The 25,389-nt window shown below is 39.8% G+C and overlaps 1 protein-coding gene across 6 annotated transcripts in view; it reads right to left on the reverse strand.

The window, feature by feature from the left end:
- Nucleotides 1-1,345: 1,345 nt before the first annotated feature.
- Nucleotides 1,346-25,389, reverse strand: part of LOC137327957 (DENN domain-containing protein 5A-like) — a 221,825-nt gene continuing 197,781 nt past the window's right edge. For all 6 annotated transcript variants that reach the window (XM_067993964.1, XM_067993962.1, XM_067993966.1 and 3 more), the window contains 6 exons: nt 21,854-21,972; nt 18,915-19,096; nt 14,196-14,278; nt 13,511-13,634; nt 12,875-13,043; nt 1,346-11,592 (listed from right to left, as the gene is read on the reverse strand). In XM_067993964.1, the coding sequence (XP_067850065.1) occupies nt 11,409-11,592; nt 12,875-13,043; nt 13,511-13,634; nt 14,196-14,278; nt 18,915-19,096; nt 21,854-21,972 (861 nt within the window). In that variant the 3' untranslated portion in view covers nt 1,346-11,408. The remainder of the gene's footprint in view (nt 11,593-12,874; nt 13,044-13,510; nt 13,635-14,195; nt 14,279-18,914; nt 19,097-21,853; nt 21,973-25,389) is intronic.

Below are 25,389 nucleotides of genomic sequence, written 5' to 3' on the forward strand. Positions count from 1 at the left end.
TGCACCCGTTCAGTGATGTCCTTTACCCTGGCACCAGGGAGGCAACACACCATCCGAGACTCATGTCGACGGTTGCAGAAACGCCTGTCTATCCCCCACCGAGTTCCCTATGACCACTGCATTTCTACATGTTGCTGTGCCTTCCTGTGCAGTCATTTGCCGCACAGTGCCGTGGATGTGCACGAGACTGCATTCTCCTGAGGTATCGTCCCCCTCACCAGTATTCAGCACTGAAAACCAGTTTGAGAGTGCCACACTCCTGGAGGATTCCTGCACAGCCTGTCTCTTCCCACCCTGCCGGATGGCCACCCACTTGAGCTCTCTGTAGCTGCGGGGTGACCATCACCTGGAACGTGTGCTCCAGGAAATTCTCAGCCTCCCATATGCTCTGCAGTGACTCCAGCCGCTCAAGCTCAGGAACCCTCAGCTCAAACAATTGGAGGCACTTCCTGCACACATGATTATCCAGGACACATGAAGCATCCTGGAATTCACACATGACACAGGAATTGCAGGCAATGGGTCTCAGCTGTCCCATTACTTTGCTTAAAAGTCTATCTACTTGCATTATATATATATATATATATATGTGTGTGTGTCACTTATGTTTTAGGTTTAATATCCTGTTGCTCCTATTTATTATTTATTTATTGGCCTGTAAATTGTTCTGAGTGGCAAACCAACAATGCTCACCGCTCAATAGATTTAAACTCACCCACTAAGTTACTGGGTTCTTTTTGGCGGCAACTTCCTTGAAGTTCGAGTTCAAAACACTGCTGTGTGAGTGGGGAAGGATCTCTATGTCCCCTCAGCCAATCAGCTTGAAGCAAGCCATGCTGTGAGAACCAGGAAGTGAAACTCATTCATAAACCGCGCAGACTAAAAACTAGGAAGTGTCTGATAAGGTGAGTAAATGTAATTTAAAATGAGATAGAGAAAGCGAAATAAAGAGAAGGTAAGATTAAAAGACTGAGATAAAAGAGACAGAAAGAAAAAGTCTGATTATTTATATATTTACTGTTGCCCCTTAGTTTAAATTACTTAGCACCTCCGTTCCCCCTCTGCACCAAATTCCTGTCATCACTCTGCTTAGCAAGCAACTCTGTTTAGCAGATTCACCCAACTCTCAACAAGCTCTGCGCTGGTACAAGCTTTTGGCCAACTGATGTTTATTCACCCAACTATAATCAAAGTGGTTACATGACCCAATTTCTGAATTGTAATTGGCTGATGTATAAGCATGAAACTCCTTACTTCTAACATTACATGTTAAAACAAAAGATGGGAAAAGGAGTATTCTACATTAAAGGCACAATATAAATGCAACACAGAGACAGGCAGAAGATAATTATCAAACATTTACAGTTTATTTATAAGGACAGTCTGAAATACAACACCACGAGGCCATCTATATAGTACAGATCTAGGTTTAGTTTACAGGATATCCAGGGCAGTTAAACAGATATAAACAAACTATTCCTTCTATAAACCCCATCCCCGTACAATTATTAGTCATTATCTACTCACAGGAGCAAATTCATCATGTAAAAATATACAATACACTTATAAATACAGACTTATCACTATCAACATGTCTTCATTATTAATACAATTTAAATACACTGTACACAATTAACAGTTAGTTATGACACACATATACACTCACCCACCAAAACCTCGGTTGAATAATTAATTCTGGTTTGTGTTAAATTCAGCTGCCTCCGCTTGAGGAACACCAGGAGAAAGAACTATTAGTTTTTAAACTTAACTGGCCATATTTTCATGTCAATAACTTCACAGATTTAAGGAAAAAAAAACATACACTGCATTATATTTTGCTCTGTCAAAATATATTTAAAATATATGCAATGTAATTAATCTTTTGTCTATAAAGGAGATGTAGTATTTGTGTACAATTAAACCTTTTTATACTATCTTCTGATATTGTGCAATTTGTTAAAAAGCATTCTTCATAAGAATATTAACCACTAAGGAGCTTATAACAGGAAAACACAAAATATTCACCTATATTTATATGTTAAAAAAACACAACTGTTCCAGCTACAATTAGCAAAATTAAATTGTAGCCTTAATTTAGTTTCTGTCACTAAAGAATGGAAAAATGATCTGTTTTATAGATGCATTATATAACTTAATTCAATAATACAACCATTTAGAATTATATGAATTTAGTGCTATGTGCATTTAACGTGAGAACTTCAAATATGCTACTATTGCAACAGGTATAGTAATAGTCACTAATGCACTTATATCAGCAACATTCTACAAGATAAATGTATTCTCCTTTCTTCCCTCCACTGTCCTGAAGGTACCAACTCACATTGGGACATGGCCATTTGGGTGAGGTACTTATCCATACTTGATCCTAGACAGGCTATTCAACTTTCGAAGCATCACAGCCAAAATCAATTTGGTCATCACCCAAAACCAACACATATGGACTTTACAGCAGGGGTCACTAGATGATTCTGACCTCCCCCCCCACCGCCAGCCCACTTTCCCTCCCTCTAGTCCAGAAACATTGCTAATTGAAACTTCTATTCCAAATTAAAACTTCTTTACCACCCTTTCCTGGCCAGGCACATCAAAGCCATCCTCAAACTCCAGATTTCACAGAAGCTATCCTCATTATTAACAGTGGATCTTTTACAATAGAATTTCACAGCAGTAGTTTGGCCCTGAAACAGATAATTTTGTTTAAAAAGTCAGCAGTATAATGAAGGGGAACACTTTAGAGCTGTACCTCAGCATTTTCCCCAGTGTACTTTGTTTCTGGCAACTTGATGATATCACAGAAATCACAGGACAAGCTAGACTGAATAGTTAGTTTGTTGCTTGCTTGCTCTGGCATTGGCCTTACTTTTAACTCTTACCTCTCTTCCACCTTCCCCAAATGTACAGTATTGTGCTTCAAAGTAATCACTAGCTGGCTCAGCAAGTGGCTTAGTTAGCCGGTCTCAACTGGAATGCCAGTTGGTAAGGGCTCAGGGTCCTCGAGTTAGAGAAAGGGGGAAAACATCAGCCAGTCTCCCAGTCATGTTTGCTATACGGTAACTGGAACAGGCTCAGCTGTGATGACCCTGTAGTTGAATGTCCTGTCCATGATCACTGTTGGGACTCTCAATAGAATAATGGCCAATATGAAGAGGTTTCTGGAGGTTTTGAGCCCTTGGCATCGTACCCCAGCAATAAGTCAAAATCTTTGAGGGAAGCAGAGAGGAGAGAAATGGTGAGAGAAAAATATCACTTCTAGAACGTAACTAAAGGGCAGCTTAGTAGAAGCTTCACACAGATAGAGCTATTTCACATCTTTTTGCTTCTTCAGGAGAGCTGTTCCCTGTCCGTAATGGCATCTTATAACCCTTGTAACTTCGCTCAGCGTATCCAAACATACTCATTGTAAGCTGCTTTTATACTGGTGCATGATTAGATCTGATTCAGGAGACTGTTGTCTGTAAATTTACACCTCCAAATCCGACTTCCTTCTCCCAGTTGCAGAAACATAGGCCCAAGAATAAACTGGGTAAAAGATTTCACTGGGATAAAGGAGACGTTTTCTTTAATATAAATCCCAGGAGCCAGTTCTTGGCTGGCAATCTTCCAGAATCAGCATTGAACAAGTACCAATATAAAAGTAGCTTTACTGTGACCCAGTAACAAAGTTCTATGCAAGGGCACTACCAACCTCAGGCTACAAAACTTATGCTTTATAAATCTCTGGGGTAGCGGGGGGCGGGGGGTAGTGGGAGGAGAAGGGTTACGTGTAGAGTTGTCATTTTAAACATCAGATTATCAGGAATTTTGATTGAATTCAACAATTGGCATAGTGATGTCACCTTGAGCTGAATGTCCCGTAGGAATGTGATGGGAATGGAGTGAGTAAATGGAGATGTATGATTGTGCCTTTGATGGGAAAAATCAATGCTCAAATATATATTTTATTACAGAAAAACACAATGAACTTCTGCAAACTGAGGCAATAATGCAATCCAAAATGACACGTCTGATGTCTTAATGAGCTCTCAAATCTGCATTTCAATAAAGGCTCATGCAAATCCATTTTATGACATACAGTACCTTCACAGCACTTTGGAATACAATGCCACTGGAAATAAAAACTCAGGTCAATGAACTAATTGAAATGAAACATTATTCAGTATTTAAAAAAACTAATGGTGTAGGCGCCAGTATTGTCTCTTTTGTTATACTTCAAACATTATTTCCCTTAATATTAATATCTATGTATTTGTAGAAATGATACTGGTCAATCTTTCCTTTCTCTCTTTACGTCAATTTGTAAAAGTCCATTTCTCTGCAATAAAGTATATATTTGAGCTTTGATTTTCCAAGCAAAATTATTGGACACACTTTTGAATTGAATGTTAAAATATTTTGTGTGCTGCTGCTTTTCTATTAATACAATCCAACAGTCCCCCTCCCCTCTTTCCAATAGTAACTGGGAGATTCATGATACAAACTGGATTGTGCTCTGCGCTGTGTTCAGTTTATGTGCTTTTACACTAAAACAATAAAATCGATGTTTTGGCCTTACTGTCACTTTAAACAGGCAATGGACAAACAGGTTATGTAAATGTTTGGTTGCTGATACCCTACATTGAACGGGAAAGGCTTAAAATACATAAAAATAACCAAATTTATAACCTTAGGTGGAAAGGTAATCATTTTGATTTTTAAAAAATAAATAAAACTTGTAGCTCATGCTGCATCCTACGTATATGCAGAGTAAACATTTAAAACCAATATCAAAAAATAAATGAAGTATACATAAAATATAATGAACAATTGGATTAGACAGCTCACCTTGTACAAGTAATTATGTGGCATTAAAATACAGCTTAGAAAACGACAGCAATATTCCCCTTGGTCACAAAATTTAATTCTGCGTCAAGTTTTTCCACAGGATACAGCTGTTTCATCAAATTTCATATCGTGTTCATCAGGACATTTTGATAGTACAAGGACTGCAACAAATTTATATGAAAAAATTAATTTAAAAATGTCATTTTTAGTAAAGGGACAAAGTGCTTTAGTTTATGTCATGCAAAAGGGTACAAAATAATGGAATATCTGAACTTGCATTGTTTCCCACAATGATTACAAACTGAAGTTAAAATGAGCAGAAAAGTATGCTGCTGCAATTTTGAATATTTTCAGACTTGTAGTTATTTAAAAAAATTTTAATTTTTCAATATATCCTATTGCCATTCTTTAATTGCAATATATATTAATATGACCTAATGGATCAGTGAGTTTTCAGCAAGAATCAGGCATTCAGACCAGAAAAGTCCCAGGGACAATCTCCGATCTGTGCTGAGTTAGCAAATCGTAGCCAGGACGGCAGTAAGAGCTATTAGCTTGGCCTCAGTACCCCTGGGTTAGGGAGAATATAGGTCCGAATTCTCTCTCCTGATTACTATCCAGTAGCCTCTGCAGAAAGAGAGAGCTAGAGAGATATGGATTGTGTGTGTATGTGTGTGTGTTTGTGTAAGATTATAATCAGTTGTGATGCTTCGCACAGCCACCATCATTACATTATGGACCCATGAGGGAAGAAAGCTGGCAAGGAAAAAAACAAGTACACATTATTATCTGATTACAGGTATTCTGGGTTCTGGAGCACAGTTGTGATGTTTAGATGATAATATGAAGCAGTGTTTAAATAAGCCTGTCCTTTTAGGCCATAAAGTCTAATTGATACAAATAAACACAATCTGAAATCACTCATCTTTTACTTGATTGATGAAGGAACTTTGCAGATGGGAAAGTGGCCAGTTTTTAGCTGCAGCTCAGAAGCACCCATCATTTTAAGATTGTTTTGCATCTGTAACAGAATAGGATGTCTGCACTCTAGACATATTGTTTTTAAATATATTAATAGCAAATCTCCTGTGGCACTGCTCCTAGTAGGAGGATGTACTGTTTTATAAGGACAGAAACATTGTACATGTAAAGTATATTGCATTCTAAAGTGTATGACCTTTTAAGGCTATGAAGTCCAACTGTGCGAGTTCTAAAAGACAATAATTAAATGGTTGCAGGCATTCTGGTTTGGTATTGTGTAACCGTGGAGAGTCCTTTTATTCTTTGTTTCCCCCCTCCCAAGTGTGACAGAGAAATTTACATTAGTGTGTGACGTCTTAAGTGTGATGGTCAAGAATCATATGTATTTGTAAAGTTTGTATATTACTGTCAGATCTTCCATGGAATTGCTCATTGTGAGTCAGAGAATATGCTGTTTTATAATAGGGTATTATAACATGCGATGCATAATGTATTGTCACGACCATTAATTTATGGTGAACAAAAAAGTCAAATTCCATTTTTATTATATGGTATTTTGAGGATTTTTATGGTGCTTAGGGTTCAAGTTCTGGAACACTGAAAACTAAAAAAAGAGTAGTCTTTGTTATTCTAGCCTTTTGCCTATGTATTAGTTTTTATCCGTTACCATTTTAAAGCTGAGGATCGACAGTAGTATGTTATGCAAGATGCAAGAGTTGGAAGTAGGTAACTGATACTCAGGGTGCAGGTATGAATGCAATTTAGCAGCACTTCTAGGTGGTCCTGGGCTTTGGTAGAATGAAAGGATGGCTCTGGACTTTGACAGAACTGTAGGTGGGAATCCTGCAGTATGGGGTAGGAGTCCTGGGGTTTGGCACCATTGTGAAGGGGAAATTGGGTTTTAGTTCACTCAGATTTCTGGAGTCCATTAGCAGTTGGTGGGAAAACATTAATATGACAACATGGGGGCAGGGCACTTGGTCTGGCAGCATTGGATTGTAAGTTTCAAAGAGATCTCCACAAATATGGAGTGTTTTGTGATTGGTTCCCAGAAAATACACACTGTTTTCTTTTGATAAATAACTGTCACAGTTGTATAATGTAGTTTACAGATTCCAATATCGATGTCTTTGCCTCCAAGACGGTAAAAAAAATGGTTGCCTTAATAACATTTATTTTTCATTTAAATAAAAATTCAGGCACATTTACATCTTAGAAACTGGGTGGGAGGGTTGGGGCTTTGAAATAATATCTTCTAAGAACGGCTAGCCTTGCTGTCAAACACTTCCAGAAATTTGCCCTCTGGCTTTTCTTTAAATAATTTTGAGAAACATTCCTGCAGTTGGGATGGCTAAATGCTACTGATACATCCTGGGAAATTGCACAAACACACATGCTCAGACTGCAGGGTCTGCCTTCAACCGACAAAGTCAAAGCTCTGGTAAAAATAATAAGTCCAAGCCCACTTTTTTGGAAACTTAAGGGAAAGTGTTACAATACACAAAAGGGCAATTTAGTGGATACATTTGTTATTGTTAAATATGTACTTTTTATGTTTTTACTTTGTTTAAAACCATATTTTGGACATAGAAATTTCAGTTATTGTGAAAAAATGGGTCAAAATTTTTGAAAGTGTTTTGAATGATTTGATGGGTTACATAGAATGTACTGCACAGAAACAGACTATTTGGCCCAATGGGTCCATGCCAGTGTTTATACTCCACACAAACCTTCTCCCACCCCACTTCATCTAACCCCATCAAATAACCTTAATATAAGGTTCACAATTTCTTTTAAAACGGTAGGTTGTTCTGATTGATCATTCAAGATTGGTTGTTTTCATAAGTCTTTAGCAGATTCTAACTGATCATTTTCTAGCTGCCTTCCTTCCTTTTGATTTGTATGTTCCCCAGCTCTTCTGATTTGCTGCTGTTTTACTTTGAGCCAATCAACAAAGGGTGACAGTGAAGTGTTGACACCAAAATTGTTAATGCCAAACATGTTGACAGCAAGTGTGATTGAAAAATCATGACAAGGAAATAAGGTGAATGTGTACAGAAAGTGTGCTATACACAATGCTTTTATTATAGATAGATATACATATATTAACTAAAATAGTTTTAAAATCATATTTCTGGAGGGAAATGTTCATAAAAAACAAAAACATTCTGGAAAAAAAAAATCAGATGGGAAAATCTCCCTGATTCAGATGGGGCACAGAACGGTCCACGTCATCTACATTGGAATATACCATGCAACTTTTTATTTGCAATTTAATTTCATCCTACAAACACAAAAACTGAGAAAATGTAGTGTTGAAGTGAATGTACTATTTTAGATAGTTAGGGATGAGATGGGTGAATTTATTCCAATATCTTTAGTAAACATTGTTCAGTATTAACTAACCAAAATTTGTAACATCTCTTGTGAAATATCAATGAAGAATCGGATCATTTTAAGGTAAGAGATTAGTTTTAGTTATTGAAATGCAGATTATTGGGTAATCAGTTGATGTGCATTCCTGTACTGTGTATCCAAGTGAGTTTCAATACAATTGAAGAAGAGGGAAGCCTGTTAAATACATTAACTGAATGTGCACTATTTTTGATAAGTAAAATTTCTGAAAACTGCTATCATACATAGATGTCAACCTCATTTATAATAAACCTGAATTTAAAATTCAAAGTATTCGAGAAGTTCTATTGTACACTTGTGACACAACGGCTACACACCGTATAAAACCATCAAAACAGTACGGATGAAGAGAGGCCAGTATGTCTACCTAGCGCTGCTACCTTTGGGTGCATTTGGACTACAACTATTGGACTGAGACCAGCAATTGCAGTTCAGGTTTCAGCCAGGCAGCACCCAGTTTATACTGACTGGCTGAAACATTAATTCTGCTTCCTAGGATAGAACTCTCAGATACATGCTTACTTTCCCAACAGTTAAATGTTTTGAAAGCTCTGACAGTTTAAGTTAAATGCAGGTAAGTTAAAAAGTGTCGATGACGTACAAGTGACCTATTGAGTACTACTTACGTCGAGTTTGACACCACACTGAGTTTAAACTCCATGCAGGGTCAAACCAAGGTACAGTGAGTCTAACACCGTTCCCCCCCCATCCGCCCCACTCTCAACCTCCACCCCACTCTGCCACCCTCACCTTATTAGCAGTGTCTGGCTAATTGTATTCCAGAAACTATATAGGAACTGCTGACTGTAACAATAACCTACACTAGTACAATCATTAATATGTGCTAAAAATCAATCATTCTTCTTATAAACAACTTTAAGCATTTCAATTACACTCTGATCATTATTTTGAATGGATGTAATGTTTTTCCACATTAATGTACACAGACTTTTCTTCAAAACTATAGAAAATTGCATATTATAACAGTATTATGACTGCAGCATGATAATAGTTTTGTTTCAGTAAGTGTAATGAGTGCCATTTGATTGAAGTTCATGGTTTACTGAACACTGCAATTGCTCATAGCATAACTTGAAAACAAACGGTTCTTCATGCAACTCAATCATAATGATTCATCTCTTTCAGCTCTATTCAACAAAGTCATCGGATTTTGGAATGTAATTAATGCATGGAAACCCACTGCTGACATCCACAAGGAGGAATAATGGCAGAAATCACTGGCAGCAGCTATGCTCTGCAGCAGTGTTAGTGCCAGACTTCTAAAAGGAACAAAGGAGAGAGAGAAAAAAGGATTTCTGTTTAGGCTATCAACAGACGTAGCTGGACGTCTCCATTCTTCAGGAATACCAGCAATCCCCAGTTTGCTAACAGCACCTGCTTGCCACCAATTCCCAGCCAGTAGCAGTATGTGGAGACGGAGCTCTCTCAATTCCACACCACTAAGCCCTGACTGCTAAAGCACCCAAAAAGGCAGAAGTTGTGGTGTTCCTCACTACTAATTCTTGGCTGATAAATGCTCCTGGTAGCGGAAGCTTACCAATTTCTCAGGTAAGGCTAAATCATGGCTTATAAGTCATTTTGCTACCTTGCATATAAAACTAGAGGCTTGTTTATATTTAATTTATTTTACAAATATGTTTCAAGGTATAGTGAGTGGAGTTATCGGCAAGCTCATCTGGGAAACGCTGGTAAATACTACTGAGGTTCAGACCCAGTGCAAAATCTCAGGGAAGTGTCACCATAATAAAAATAATGTAAAGGGAATGTTGGGGAGAATGTGGATGCAACCCAGTTTACAGAAAAATAATTTGGAACTGTGTGAACCGACGAGAAGTTCAGCAACTTCACCTGAATCATAGTTGGATGCCATGATTTATTTCTACATCAGATGAAATCAGAAAGCTTTTAAATGAACATTCATTTTTGCCTTTTTTTTGCCATATAGTAAAAAAAGAATGCGGACAAAGCATCAACAGTCTTTGTAGTACATTTGTATATTGGTTGTAAATAAAACATAAGCCAAAATACATAGCTAAAGGGAAATCCAAAACTACCAAGAAAAGACACTTAGCATGTTCTGAAATGTTAAAATCTGACCAATGTACACAAAAGAGAGTAAGCATTAAATACAAGGGTGATAATTCTGTGGGTGGAAATTCCTCCTCTGTTCCCTGGACTACAGATGGCATTACAATAGGAAGCAGCAGCCAATGAGAAAATGTATTAAACACTAACAGTCATGCATGCACACATAAAAATTTGTGTTGTCAATGTATGACTTTTCGCAATACATTTTGTTCTTGAACCTTAACCACATTAAACAAATTCTATTTAAAGGCAATATTTCCCATAAAGACTTCAAAGGAACTTAGGTGCCAAGGGAACATGTTTAATTATGGGCAACCAAATCTCAACTTTCATGTTATAGAAGGTAAATGAAAAGCAACCAAGAAGGGGAGCGGAAGGAGGAGTATCAATTTTTTTTTAAATCGAAAAGAGTTACAAATGAGCATATTTTCTTAAAACAATCTCAATCTCTTATCTTCAACCCTTACCCAAGAACATCTGAAAAAATACTACCTCTTCCTCAATTAAATTTACAAGAATACTGTCTATGTGTATGTATGTATATTATATATATTACACACACACATACATTTATATTCTTACAAACATATGTATATATATATACACATTTTGTAGCAGCTACAATGTAAATGCTGTGCACAATTCAGTGCACTGGCTTTATGTACACTTTTTAAAAATTCAGACACTATTTAAACTGCAAGATAACAGTGCAAGTATTGGCCATCTGCAGCAAAATAAATCAAACTTAATACTGCTTTTTCTTCCTTTAGAAAAAAAAAGTTTGAAACAAGCATCGTTCTTGAATAGGCTGCGCAGCACTGTACAACCAAGAAAACATACCGATGGTTGACAGTAAACATTAAAAATCGGAGTGTATGCACATTCTTTCAAACCTTACAATAGCCTGATGTGATCTCAGGTATAGGTTCAAAAAAGGCTCACTGCACATACTATATGGCAAATAGTTCCTGCAACTTCAAAACAAGTTGCTGAATCCCAATATTGCAGGTAATTTTTTTTTTGTAATGTCAAAATTTTCCCTTGTGTGCTGATGACTGGCTTTAAATGTCAATTCCTTTGACCAGCGATGTCTCAAGTGTGATATTAAATTCCTGCAAGGTTTGGAGCACTCGGATTAAGGAGTTAACCAGGGTGTGGTCTTTAATCAGCGCTATTTCTTCATACATCTGAGCGATGATGGGGCAGTCAGCAAGCAGCGCAATCCAGTGATGCAAGAGATGATCCCTGTCAGGTTAAAAACAAAGACAAGGTGATGGAACAATCCATTTATTCAATTGTGGGAAACTTGAGACAAAACTGGAAAAAACAAGAGTACTGGGATTTTAAACAAAATATCAAATGGGTACAAGCTGGAACGAAAAGATCACATTCAGTTTGGCTGAAATGTAGACTGGCTTGTATTAAAAAACAAAAGCAAGTGCCATATATGCATCTGATCAGCCTATGAGAGAAATAGAAGATTAGTATGGCACTAACATTTAAATTAGTAATATGTTTTGAACAATTCTTTCTGAAATAATTAAAGGGAATTTAAATGTTTCATAGAGTTCTTATTCTCCGACTGGTACAACCGTCCTCGGAGACTCAGGTTACCTTGTGTAATAGAGGACAACCATTGGAGCAACTGTGTTGCCTGAACAAAGCAGTCAGAGTCAGAAATTGCAGGCATCTTGTTAGCATTTTGCTCTCCTCAACAATTATATCTATGAAGTTTTTTTGTGTCACTTCCCTTACTATGGGAACAGCTAAGTAAAAAAAGTGCAAAAAGCTTCTCAAAGCCTTTCATTTTGCTTCTTTGGGTTTGTGTATGGTTAACGCAAATAAAGTTAACTATACTAAATCATTTTTTAAAAACACCTGGTAACAATAGCGTACACAGGAGTGCAGTGCGACTACATGAAGCATTCGTATATGAATTTCGCCTATGGGAATTTCTATGCAAAAAACGTGAAACTTCACATTCGTCCATTTGTGTATGGCTCAGCATCAACTCCTGTACATTTATGCTGTAAACTAGTTATCTATTGTTCATTCATTCTCTGTTGTCCAGCTCCATGAGACTACCCTTGTTTGGTTGAGCCCTTACCAATCCAATTATAACCAGAGCATCTCCAGCATTGGCTTCTCTTCCTACCTCACAACCTCGCCTCCGGGAGTTGCCCAAGGATCCACCCTTGGTTCCCTCCTGTTCCTTATCTACATGTTTTCCCTCGGCAACATTATCTGCAGACTTGGAGTCAACTTCCACAGATACGCTTGTGACGCACAGCTCTAGCTCTACCTTTCTACAACATCGTTCGACCCTTCCATTGCCTCTGTGCTATGAAAACCAAAGTCATCATCTTCAACCCCCACCATAAACCGTATTATATTAGTTTGTTCAAAACAAAAATATAATTTAGCTAGTTTTTAAAAATATATAAACCGATGATTCTAGTCAAGATCAAGTAGATTGCAATATTAATTTGCTTTCACCTATACATAAAAGTATAAGCAATTTTATTACCTTGCTCCCAGACACACCAGTAGCTGAAACTTCCCATCCTTTCCAATGTTCCTGGGGGCACTATTGATAGCAGTAACAAACTTGCAAAAATTCTTGGCCCTGGTTTGCCAATTCTCCTCTTGGGTCATTTCGGTATGTTCCAAGCTCTCAAAGTATACGTATGCTTTTTCTGAATAAAATAAAATATGAATGGTGCAACTGTGGCTACCTGACATTATCATGCAAATGGACTGGTAACTACTCCTTAGCCCCACATAATTTTTATGCCTATTATGCTTCTAAGTCTACAATTTAAATAGTTTAAAACAACTCTGGATTCTGTACTTCCCAACACTGGCTCAGTGGCCAGACATTTGGGTTTTCCTTTAGTACAATCACCCACCTGTGGCCAAAAAATAAAAAAAATTGCATCAAGCAATCAGAGGTCAAGCACAAGTATGGCACTGAATGCTATTCTACTTAAATGGATCCAATTCACAAAGGTCTCCCTCGGAATACTTTTGCAGAAAATGTTCCATGACAAATTGTTACCACATCAGATTCTTATAGTCTCACGTACCCATTAAAAATAAAAAAATGATATATTGCAAAACAGCCACTAGTTTTCTTTAAATAAACTATGAATATCATACTTACCCAAAAAATCCCAAATGAAAACATTTTTGAAGAGTCGAGGTGACTTAAATCCATGGTGGAATACTTGTTCTAAAGCTGACACAAGTCCATTTTCCCCACAAAGCAGTAATGTCAGGCTGCCCCTCTACATTACAATCACATAAAAAACAGATACATTGATGTATATTTTTAAAGACAGCGTGGCTTGGAATGCTTACATTAAGATCAATGCACTAACCGATTGGCAGTGGCGGATTATAGGAAATGACCGAGTGCAATTCGTGAACCTGTAAATGAGAATCTGACAGCATTTGGGATATGTGCTGCCTATTGTCTCGAGTGGGATTTTCCATAATCATCTGTCAAGTTGATCACATTTTGTGTGGTACGATAGTACTTAATAATATGGGATGAAGTTAGGTCATGTGGCATCAGCAGCCTGACTTCAATACTCAACCTCAACGTGGGATCAAGTAGCACAGAACGAAAGTTTATATATCTCAAAGTCATCATCAACATGGCTCTCAATTTAAACAAATGCCATCACAATGAAAACTTAATTACTTTCAACATTTTGATTTGTAATCTATCTGCAATAAAAATCTACTTCTGAAAGAAAATTTCAATAAAGTGAGTTTTTAACCAAACTTCCATTATTCTGTAAATAATGTTTTTTCATTTGTTTATTTAAACACCAGTTTCTTACCTCCTTCTCAGGCTTGTGAAAGTGTTTGACGATCCCATTGATAGCTTCACCAACAGACTCTTGTATCTGGCCGGTGTTTAGTTCTGTGACAATAAAGGAATCCCTTCAGAATATGTTCTGCTTATTCTCTGCTGAATTTTCAAATGTGATTGATTACAGAGTAGTGTGCTAAGATGATCAACTACTAAAGGGAGACAAATTTAGTAAGTGGAAGGACACCAGGTAGTGCAGGTTTGCAGCCCGACCAACATGACTTTTATCAATGATAATATGTTGCTCAAAAATTATATTTAATCTTCTTCTAACCATTCAAAACCTAAAGAATCTTACAACACCAGGTTATAGTCCAACAATTTTATTTGAAAATCACAAGCTTTCGGAGGCTTCCTCCTTCGTCAGGTGAATGTGGAAATCCTTAAACGTTTCGCATTTATATTCAGAGAACAATACCTGGTGATTACAGATAATTTTTCCAACTGCCCGTTGTCAAGGCAATCAAAGTGTTCAGACAGAGAGGTGTTACCTACAGGACCACCGAATATACAAACGGCCAGAACACAAAACAGAGAGAGAGAGGGAGAAACATCCGAAAGGAAGAGAAAGACAAAAAATGACCCATTGTATTAAAAACAGATAACTTTTATTCGCTGGTGGGGTTACGGATAGCGTGACATGAACCCAAGATCTCGGTTGAGGCCGTCCTCATGGGTGCGGAACTTGGCTATCAATTTCTGCTCGACGATTTTGCGTTGTCGTGTGTCTCGAAGGCCGCCTTGGAGTACGCTTACCCGAAGATCGGTGGCTGAATGTCCTTGACTGCTGAAGTGTTCCCCGACTGGGAGGGAACCCTCCTGTCTGGCGATTGTTGCGCGGTGTCCGTTCATCCATTGTCGCAGTGTCTGCACGGTCTCGCCAATGTACCATGCTCCAGGGCATCCTTTCCTGCAACGTATGAGGTAGACAACGTTGGCCGAGTCACAGGAGTATGAACCATGTACCTGGTGGGTGGTGTCCTCTTGTGTGATGGTGGTATCTGTGTCGATGATCTGGCATGTCTTGCAGAGGTTGCCGTGACAGGGTTGTGTGGTGTCGTGGACACAGTTCTCCTGAAAGCTGGGTCATTTGCTGCGAACGATGGTCTGTTTGAGGTTGGGTGGCTATTTAAAGGCGAGTAGTGGAGGTGTGGGGATGGCCTTAGCAAGGTGTTCGTCGTCATCAATGACATGTTGAAGGCTGCGGAGAACATGGCGTAGTTTCTCCGTTCCGGGGAAGTACTGGACGACGAAGGGTACTCTTTTGGTTGCATCCCGTGTTAGTCTTCTGAGGAGGTCTATGTGATTTTTCGCTGTGGCCCGTCGGAACTGTCGATCGACGAGTCGAGCGTCATATCCCGTTCTTACGAGGGGGTCTTTCAGCGTCTGTAGGTGTCCATCGCGATCCTCCTCGTCTGAGCAGATCCTGTGTATTCGCAGGGCCTGTCCTTTGTAGGAACTACGCTGCCTACATGAAAACCAAGAGCAGGAAGCTTGAGAAACTCGGCATCACCACCAGCATCAACCAAGCTTCCCCTGGTACCACGGTTGCAACCACAGGGAAGTCTATCGTCAGTTTGTCTGACCACACCCTTCAACCAGACGAAATCGAAGTTCTCAGCCGAGGGCTCAATTTCTGCCCCACTACCAAAATGGACCCCATTGGTCTCGCGGCGGACACAGAGGAATTCATCAGGAGAATGAGGCTCCGGGAATTCTTCCACAAATCCCAAGATTTCAGCAGCGAACACAATGAGACAATCAACGATCCGGAACAGCAGACAGAGGGATCCGCGGTACAGCAACCGAAGAAGAAAGAGTCAAACTGGACTCCTCCGGAGGGTCACTGCCCTAAGCTTGATATGTATGCTCAAGCTGTCAGGAAATGCGTCAATGCCAGATTCATCAGCCGCACTCACAAGACAGTCCAGAATGTCACCCAAGCACAACGCAACGCTATCAACGCTCTCGAGACCAACCGCAACATAGTCATCAAACCAGCCGACAAAGGAGGAGCCATCGTCATACAGAACAGAACGGACTATTGCAAAGAAGCATACCGACAACTGGACAACCAGGAACACTACAGACAGTTACCCGCAGATCCGACCAAAGAACACACCCACCAGCTCAACAAACTGATCAAGACCTTCGATCCAGACCTTCAAAGCATCCTACGAGCTCTCATCCCACGTACTCCCAGCGTGGGAGACTTCTACTGCCTCCCAAAGATACACAAAGCCAACACACCCGGACGTCCTATCGTATCAGGCAACGGAACCCTGTGTGAGAACCTCTCTGGATACGTCGAGGGCATCCTGAAACCCATCGTACAGGGAACCCCCAGCTTCTGTCGCGACACTACAGACTTCCTACAAAAACTCAGCACCCACGGACCAGTTGAACCAGGAACACTTCTCACCACGATGGACGTCTCGTCACTCTACACCAGTATCCCCCACGATGACGGCATCGCTGCAACAGCCTCAGTACTCAACACCAACAGCCGCCAATCTCCAGACGCCATCCTACAACTCATCCGCTTCATCCTGGATCACAATATCTTCACCTTCGATAACCAGTTGTTTACCCAAACACACGGAACAGCCATGGGGACCAAATTCGCACCCCAATACGCCAACATTTTCATGCACAAGTTCGAGCAGGACTTCTTCACTGCACAGGACCTCCAACCAACGCTATACACCAGATACATCGACGACATTTTCTTTCTATGGACCCACGGCAAAGAATCACTAAAGAGACTACACGATAACATCAACAAGTTCCATCCCACCATCAAGCTCACCATGGACTACTCCTCAGAATCGGTTTCTTTCTTGGACACACGAATCTCCATCAAAGATGGGCACCTCAGCACCTCACTCTACCGCAAGCCCACGGACAACCTCACGATGCTCCACTTTTCCAGCTTCCACCCTAACCACATCAAAGAGGCCATCCCCTATGGACAGGCCCTGCGAATACACAGGATCTGCTCAGATGAGGAGGAACGCCATGGACACCTACAGACGCTGAAAGACGCCCTAGTAAGAACGGGATATGACGCTCGACTCGTCGATCGACAGTTCCGACGGGCCACAGCGAAAAATCGCATAGACCTCCTCAGAAGACTAACACAGGACGCAGCCAACAGAGTACCCTTTGTCGTCCAGTACTTCCCCGGAGTGGAGAAACTACGCCATGTTCTCCGCAGCCTTCAACATGTCATTGATGATGACGAACACCTCGCTAAGGCCATCCCCACACCTCCACTACTCACCTTTCAACAGCCACCCAACCTCAAACAGACCATCGTTCGCAGCAAATTACCCAGCTTTCAGGAGAACAGCGTTCACGACACCTCACAACCCTGCCACGGCAACCTCTGCAAGACATGCCAGATCATCGACACAGATACCACCATCACACGAGAGGATACCACCCACCAGGTGCATGGTTCATACTCCTGTGACTCGGCCAACGTTGTCTACCTCATACGTTGCAGGAAAGGATGCCCTGGAGCACGGTACATTGGCGAGACCGTGCAGACACTGCGACAACGGATGAACGGACACCGCGCAACAATCACCAGACAGGAGGGTTCCCTCCCAGTTGGGGAACACTTCAGCAGTCAAGGACATTCAGCCACAGATCTTCGGGTAAGCGTACTCCAAGGCGGCCTTCGAGACACACGACAACGCAAAATCGTCGAGCAGAAATTGATAGCCAAGTTCCGCACCCATGAGGACGGCCTCAACCGGGATCTTGGGTTCATGTCACGCTATACGCAACCCCACCAGCGAATAAAAGTTATCTGTTTTTAATACAACGGGTCATTTTCTGTCTTTCTCTTCCTTTCGGATGTTTCTCCCTCTCTCTCTCTGTTTTGTGTTCTGGCCGTTTGTATATTCGGTGGTCCTGTAGGTAACATCACTCTGTCTGAACACTTTGATTGCCTTGACAACGGGCAGTTGGAAAAATTATCTGTAATCACCAGGTATTGTTCTCTGAATATAAATGCGAAACATACAAGGATTTCCACATTCATTTGACGAAGGTGGAAGCCTCCGAAAGCTTGTGATTTTCAAATAAAATTGTTGGACTATAACCTGGTATTGTAAGATTCTTTACATTTGTCAACCCCAGTCCATCACCGGCATCTCCACATCATTCAAAACCTATTACAGGAACCTATTTTTAAAAAATATTTCTCCATTCCCCCACCCGACTTAATCAGATTAGTTTCCCCTTCCCAAACAAAGATGTTTCCCAGTCAAAAGGATATACAGGAGATACTCCTTGGTTTCTGCCAATGATGCCATTGAACTGCTATTGCTAGATGTAAGAAATAGACCAGCAACTGTGAAAGGGTTCTGCCTTAACTCAGTGACTCCTGCCCAAACCAACATTGGATTCCCAAGATGTAATTCTATAATACCCAAGGCTTATGGTGCTGGGGAATCCACTTCAATTATACTGCACGGTCGATTCCACAGCACTAATGGCAACATGCAAATTTTATCCTATGATGGAAAGCATTTTTATCTCCAAACTTCTAATAGTCCTAATAAACAAAGAGTTCTGCTGCTTAAAGCACATACCCAGTTGAGGATTAAAAATTATTATTCCTTTTACTGTGGTTTAATTTCAAATTCATCCTATTGAAAACCCCATGTTTACTTACTTGGTCTACTGGTAGGAGTTATGTTGACAAATCTCCTGATCATACTCGGAGATTGCTGCATTGGGGGTGTTCGACAGTGACGCTCATCGGTTTCTTGAGTGGCTGATGCTAGTTCGCCAACCAGGATCCTTTCCAGACTCCCATCATCTACCCCCTTTCCTAGCCACCTACCACATGGGAACCTGGCAACACAATAAATATAGTTGACTCCATTATGTTGCGGAACTGACAAATAAATACATATAAGTCATTCTTTATTTTTCCTCCTTTGATTTTCTCCCTTTGTCCCGCCTCTTAAAGGCATTCAGTTCCAAGAGTGGTAGTGGCTCACAGGTACCTTAACTAAGTGGCCATTTCTTCATGGTCAATGCACTTTAGTGGACTATTGGCTGTGGGGGCTATTAAAACAGAGCCTTATCTCTCCTGATATCTACACATGCACTTCCAGCAGGGATAACAGAATAGTTATCAGGAGCAGGAACTCTGCCATGCAATGGCTTTACCAACTGAGTTCTCAGGGGAACCCCAGACCAACTGTTCGATATAAAACACCATTTAAAATCTAAAGTGAAACATTATAATTTCAGTCCGGGATAATATAAGAGCAATGTTCCTTCCCCTTTCTTCTATCACAATAGGATACGAATGGTTGCTTATTAAGGGCTCTCTCTCCTTTTTCTCAACCATCCCCCCATCCCCAATAGTAGAGAATATACAAAGGCTGTATGTGCCTGGTTCTGCAAAGACTAATTTTGTATTGAACACACTAATATTTTATTGTGTTATGTGCATTTACACATAAGCAGTCATCGATCACAGTTGTTTTTATGTCTCATGAATCCATAAATTGGCAGTATTATCAGTCACTGTGCCCATGTCATGCAGTTTCCCATTTCAATTTATTGGACAAATTGTTGAATGATGGTCGTCAATGAGAACTGTTGGAATAAGGTCTAAAAAACAACTTCAAAGCAAAACTGATCCACCCATGATGCTAAAAAACCCCAACTAATTTATTTATCTGAAGAAACATGAGGGTGATGGAGGAACAGACATCCTTCTGTGTGGATTTGCTGACTCTAACTCTATATTTTTGGCTCACTTTGCTTACGTTTTCCCTTCTGCACCCGCTGATGCGCATTTATACTTTGTACATCCAGTCATTTTCCTATCAATAACGGCCCAAAAATTGCTCACCAAACAACGGGGCTCCTCAATGGTGTCCTCTGTCTCCGATGGCGAATCGAAGGAGCAAGTTCCTGGATTTGCACGTGCGCACTAAAACCCGGAAATTGTGAACTTGCTCCTATTGGTTCGCCAGAGATTTGACAGCTGCGAATTAAAGGTGAATCGCACACCATAATCATTGAAATCACTGAAAATTTGTAAACTTGCCCATCTGCCCAGCTGGAACGTAACTACTTGTGCCACCAAAAGGTAAGCTGAAAAATACCAGGTCTTCACTACCACTTGAAAGCGTGATGACCCTTAATGACTGCCAAACTACTAAAAATTAAATTTTAAAACTGTGGAGTCTCATATCACTCCTTATTTTGGTCATTAAAATTTTTTAAAAAACTTTTCACTTTTCTCTTTGATTTAATTAAATTACTTCTTTGGCTTTTTATTTAAAAAAATAACATGTTTGTTTACAACGTAGAATATTACTTTAAATAAATGAAGTCTGCTTGCCTGCTTGTGGGCGTGACTTCTCTTCCTGACAGATTTTGTGGGCAAGTCTTCCATTCTCACAGACATTTCCCATGTGAATCAACCCACGCTGTTCAGAGGCTGGGTTGATGTTGCGCATTTTTTGAAAACTTCCAAATCACGCAAGTTTATGCCACGAAGCCCGCAGTAAGTAAATTCGTACTTATAATTCGCAGGAGCTGCTATGAATGTTGCCACGCTGCTCTGAGCAAGTTCCAGCTCATTATCATTATACCATGATTTCCCACTTTAGTTGAAATTGGTGTGTGCAAAATCAGTCATCCACCACACAGAAACTCAGTACAAAAAATTCAAATCTGAGCAACAAGACACTGATTTGCAAACGGAAAGAAGAAAATACAAGTTTTTGACAACTCCTTTCTGGTGAGTGGAGATCACGTTAATGAATTTGTCTCTCATTGCTACTAGATGTCTCTAGAATGTGTTGTAAGTTCACGTCATTTCTAAAGCATCTAGCCATACCTAGAGGCACAAAATCATTATCAATAGTTTCTTTTTTCCAGTCAAGATATTTCAAAATAAGATGCCTTAAAATCTACTTTTTTTTTGCTTCCGTGAAATTGATATTAAGGCAGCTCCAACGTGTAATACTGATTATGTGTTGTCAATTTTTTTGAGCAGCTGCAAAAAATTTCAACCGGAATTGTTACTGTCAGTGATCAAAGATTCACATCAATTCCTCTGAAAATGCAGCCCATTGGGTCATTCAGCACCAACATCAGCAAGATGTCACAGAGTTAGAAAATACAATCATAAAATTCCAATCATAATCAAAATGGTCTCAAGCACATTACACATGCATAGTCTCTTAAACTCATCACAGAAGGAAAAGAGCAAATGCTGTGAGGAACATAACGGTCCTTGAGCTGTTGGGACCATGAGCACGTCATGTCAATGCAAGCTACTGCTCCAGGAGATATTTTAAGGATATCAGATTGGATTAATATTTTGGAGTTTTGTTCAATTTGCTCTCGGCAGCCAGGAGGAAAGCTTGGCAAAAATCTTCTCCCCCCCTCCCCCCTCTCTCAGCACCCCCCCCCCCCCGACCCCCGAAGGAAGTGGGCTAGGTAGAGCAGATTGTGCTTGGTATGTGGATGGAATGGACTTGGATGGACTGAACAGTCTTGTTTTCTTGCATTCTGCAACAGCTATAGTCTTAAAGGAAGCTCCTGAAACCTCCCTACTTCTTAACATTCAAAATGACTTACTTGTATGCATGACCAGTTATTTCATTCCTAACCACGATGCAGTCCACCAGCCATTTGGCATACAACCCTGAGTTATCGTGGCCAATCAGCACAGTTGTAAGCTTTCCCAAGTTCTGACACTAGAGATATGAAGAAATAGCGGAAAAATATTTGATGAGATTTGTTGTTACGTCAAGAAAGAAAACAACTCATTTTGGCAATAATACAGAAAAAGCATTTATTGGAATTTATAGATTTCTTCCAACATCACACCACTGGTGTTTAGATAAATTTCAAGCAAAATGATGGCATCGCTGTTCATATAAACATGAAAAGTATTGGTCCATGTTATAACAACACTGAGTAGAGCTGTGCTCAGTTATTCATCTCAGATAGGGCAGTGGTAGGAATACTACAGTTGACCCTGGAGTGGTGAGAGAAAGTGCCAATTGTTTCTCCTTAAAGGGCAGATGGGGCCTTGGTTTATTGACTCATCCGAAAGACAGCACCTTTAACAGTGCAGCAGTCCCTCATTACCACACCGAAATGCCAGCCTAGATTACGTACTCGAGTGTGGAACGGGACTCCGCAACCATTCGACTCAGGGTGAGAGTGCTACCATTGAGCCAAGGCTGAATTAAGACTGCATTGCTTCAGCTTGTAGCACCAATGTTTACTGTCCACTTTCCTCCACAATGGGATGATGTCATTCAAAACTCCACAACCACCTACAAAAGTTGGGCATAAGTTTTAATACATCACTTTACAACTTTTACTAAGGCCCAAGTGGATTAAAGCTGTTCCTGTTACAACATTTACCAGAAGCTAGATGGCTCCCCACAACTATGGGCTATGTGGCTGCCTATACCTGGTGCTGGGTGTCCTGGTGAAGTACAAGGTGGATGTGAGTCGTTTCCTCCAGTTGTAGTTGTGAGGGGGGAGGGGGAGGGAGGGCTAGGAAAAATATAAGCCAAACGTGTAGGAAAAGCTGTTACTAACCTAATATTACAAGGGAACTTTCTTTGCAAATATTTTGGCACAACCTAACCATTGATCGAATTGTTGATGTTCACGGACTTCCCAATAAGCAACAGTACATCATACAGGAACATTTCTTTGTACATCCTATTCATTAACAGCAGACATTTGGAGCCCAGGTTTTTGACAGTAAACATTTTAAAGTGCTCAATTTCAATGCTAAGTGTTAAAGATAGTTGGGCAGGGTGTTCATATTGTTCTAGTACAGCTTCAACATTGGTGAAGGGTAACTAAGTGGGCCAGATTGCTCAAGGTAATATTTTAGTATTAATATTTAATATTGATAAGATAAATAGGATAATTGCATCCTGAAAAGGAGTGTTGCATTATTTCAATTTGCACGTATAACACATTCTGACAGTGGTTATGACAGAGAAGTATAGTATTACAATACAATTGAATGCAAAATTCATTAGAAAAGGGAATAGTGCCAGAGGACTGGCAGACAGCTAATGTGATTCCCATATTTAAAAAAGGACATAGGACCAGTCCAAGGAACTATAGACCAATTAGCTTAACGTCGCTGGTAGGAAAGATAATGGAATCTTTACTCAAAGATGTAATAGAAATACATCTAGAAACCGAAAATATGATTAAAAAGTCAGCATTGATTTCAAAAGGGAAGGTCATGTTTGACCAACCTTATTGAATTCTTTGATGAAGTAACAAAAAGGGTAGATAAGTGTAATGCAGTAATATATTTGGATTTTCAAAAAGCCTTTGATAAGGTACCACATAATACTCATGTTTGAGGTCAGAGCATGTGGGGTCAGGGTACAAGTAGCAGAATGGATAGCAAGCTGGCTACAAAACAGAAGATTGTAGGGGTTAAAGGCAGTTAATCAGACTGGCAAAAGGTGGGAAGTGGTGTTCCACAAGGCTCGGTGCTGGGACCATTGTTGTTCTCCATTTACATAAACGATTTGGACTCGGGAATCAGAAATACAATTTCAAAATTTACAGACAACACCAAATCAGGGGGTATAGTTAATGCTGAAGAGGACTGTGACAAAATACAGGTAGACATTAATAAACTTGCAGCATGGGTGTGTAATTGGCAAATGAATTTCAATATAGATAAGTGTGAGGTATTACATTTAGGTAGGAAGAATAAGAGGGCCACATTTGCTTGGATAATAAGAATCTAAATGGGGTAGAGCAGCAGACAGACCTGGGGGTACAGATACACAAATACAAGTTAATAAGGCCGAAGAAATCAAACCAAGCACTGGGGTTCATTTCTAGAGAGATAGAATTGAAAAGCAGAGAAGTTATGTTAAACTTGTACAGAACCTTGGTTGGACCACACTAGGAGTACGGTGAACAGTTCTGGTCTCCATATTATAAGAAGGATATAGAGGCACTAAAGAAGGTGCAAAAAACATTTACTAGGATGATACTAGAATTGAGAGGTTATACCTATCAGGAAAAAGTGAGCAGGCTGGGGCTCTTTTCTCTAGAAAAAAGGCTGAGGGGTGAACTGATAGAGGCCTTTAAGATTATGAACGGCTTTGATAGGGTAGACTTAAAGAAGATGTTTCCACTTGCAAGGGAGATCAGAACTAGGGGCCATTAATATAAGATAGTCACTAATAAATCCAATAGAGAATTCAGGAGAAACTTCTTTATCCAGAGAGCGTTTGGAATGTGGAATTCGCTACCACAAGGAGTAATTGAGGCGACTAGCATAGGTGCATTTAAGGGGAAGCTAGATAAACACGAGGGAGAAAGGAATAGAAGGATATGCTGATAGGGTTAGATGAAGTAAGGAGGGAGGAGGCTCGTGTGGAGCATAATCACCGCATGGACCTGTTGGGCCGAATGGCCTGTTTCAGTGATATAAATTGTATGTAACTCTATGTAAGGTGTTAACTGAAAATTAAAAGAGGAAGATAATCCAAGAAGGAAGACTGCAGACTTGCTGAAAGCATATCCAGGGGGCCAGAAGCAGCTCATTGCAGAGAAAGCTGGAACTGTTTACACACAGCAGTTGAAAAGCTATCGGATCAGAAAAATTATATTTTAATATTAATGTTGACCAAGATACAGACTTACATAGAGTATGACCACTACCTGTTGGCTTACAATATGAAGATTTAAGAGCTAACTTTGCCAAACATGTACTGTATTCTGCAAAACTGCTTATTGATGTGCTGTATTAAGTTAAGCACAACCAAGGGAATGACACTGCACTTTCAAACTGAGTTGTGCTATGTTAATCTGAGCATAAGTTAATATTAGTGTTATTGTAAATTTAAAATAATTTTTTTCTGACTTAAGTTGATAATTGTCTTAACCTTAAGACCTAAATTAGGCATCACAGATTAAAAATCTGAGAAACAAATTTAAACCGTAATCGATTATTCCTACAAACCAATCCATGGCACGCTCATACACCTATTTGAGATTAGTTACAAAGACAGAGTGCTAGGAAATAAGTCATCCACCTATCCTTTCAGTTGGGAAATCGTATGTGGCATGGGCAAATCTGGGGTAGATGGTAAAGACATTTTCTGAAC

This window comes from Heptranchias perlo, chromosome 12, assembly GCF_035084215.1.
Source record: "Heptranchias perlo isolate sHepPer1 chromosome 12, sHepPer1.hap1, whole genome shotgun sequence".
In the NCBI taxonomy this organism is placed as follows: Eukaryota; Metazoa; Chordata; class Chondrichthyes; order Hexanchiformes; family Hexanchidae; genus Heptranchias; species Heptranchias perlo.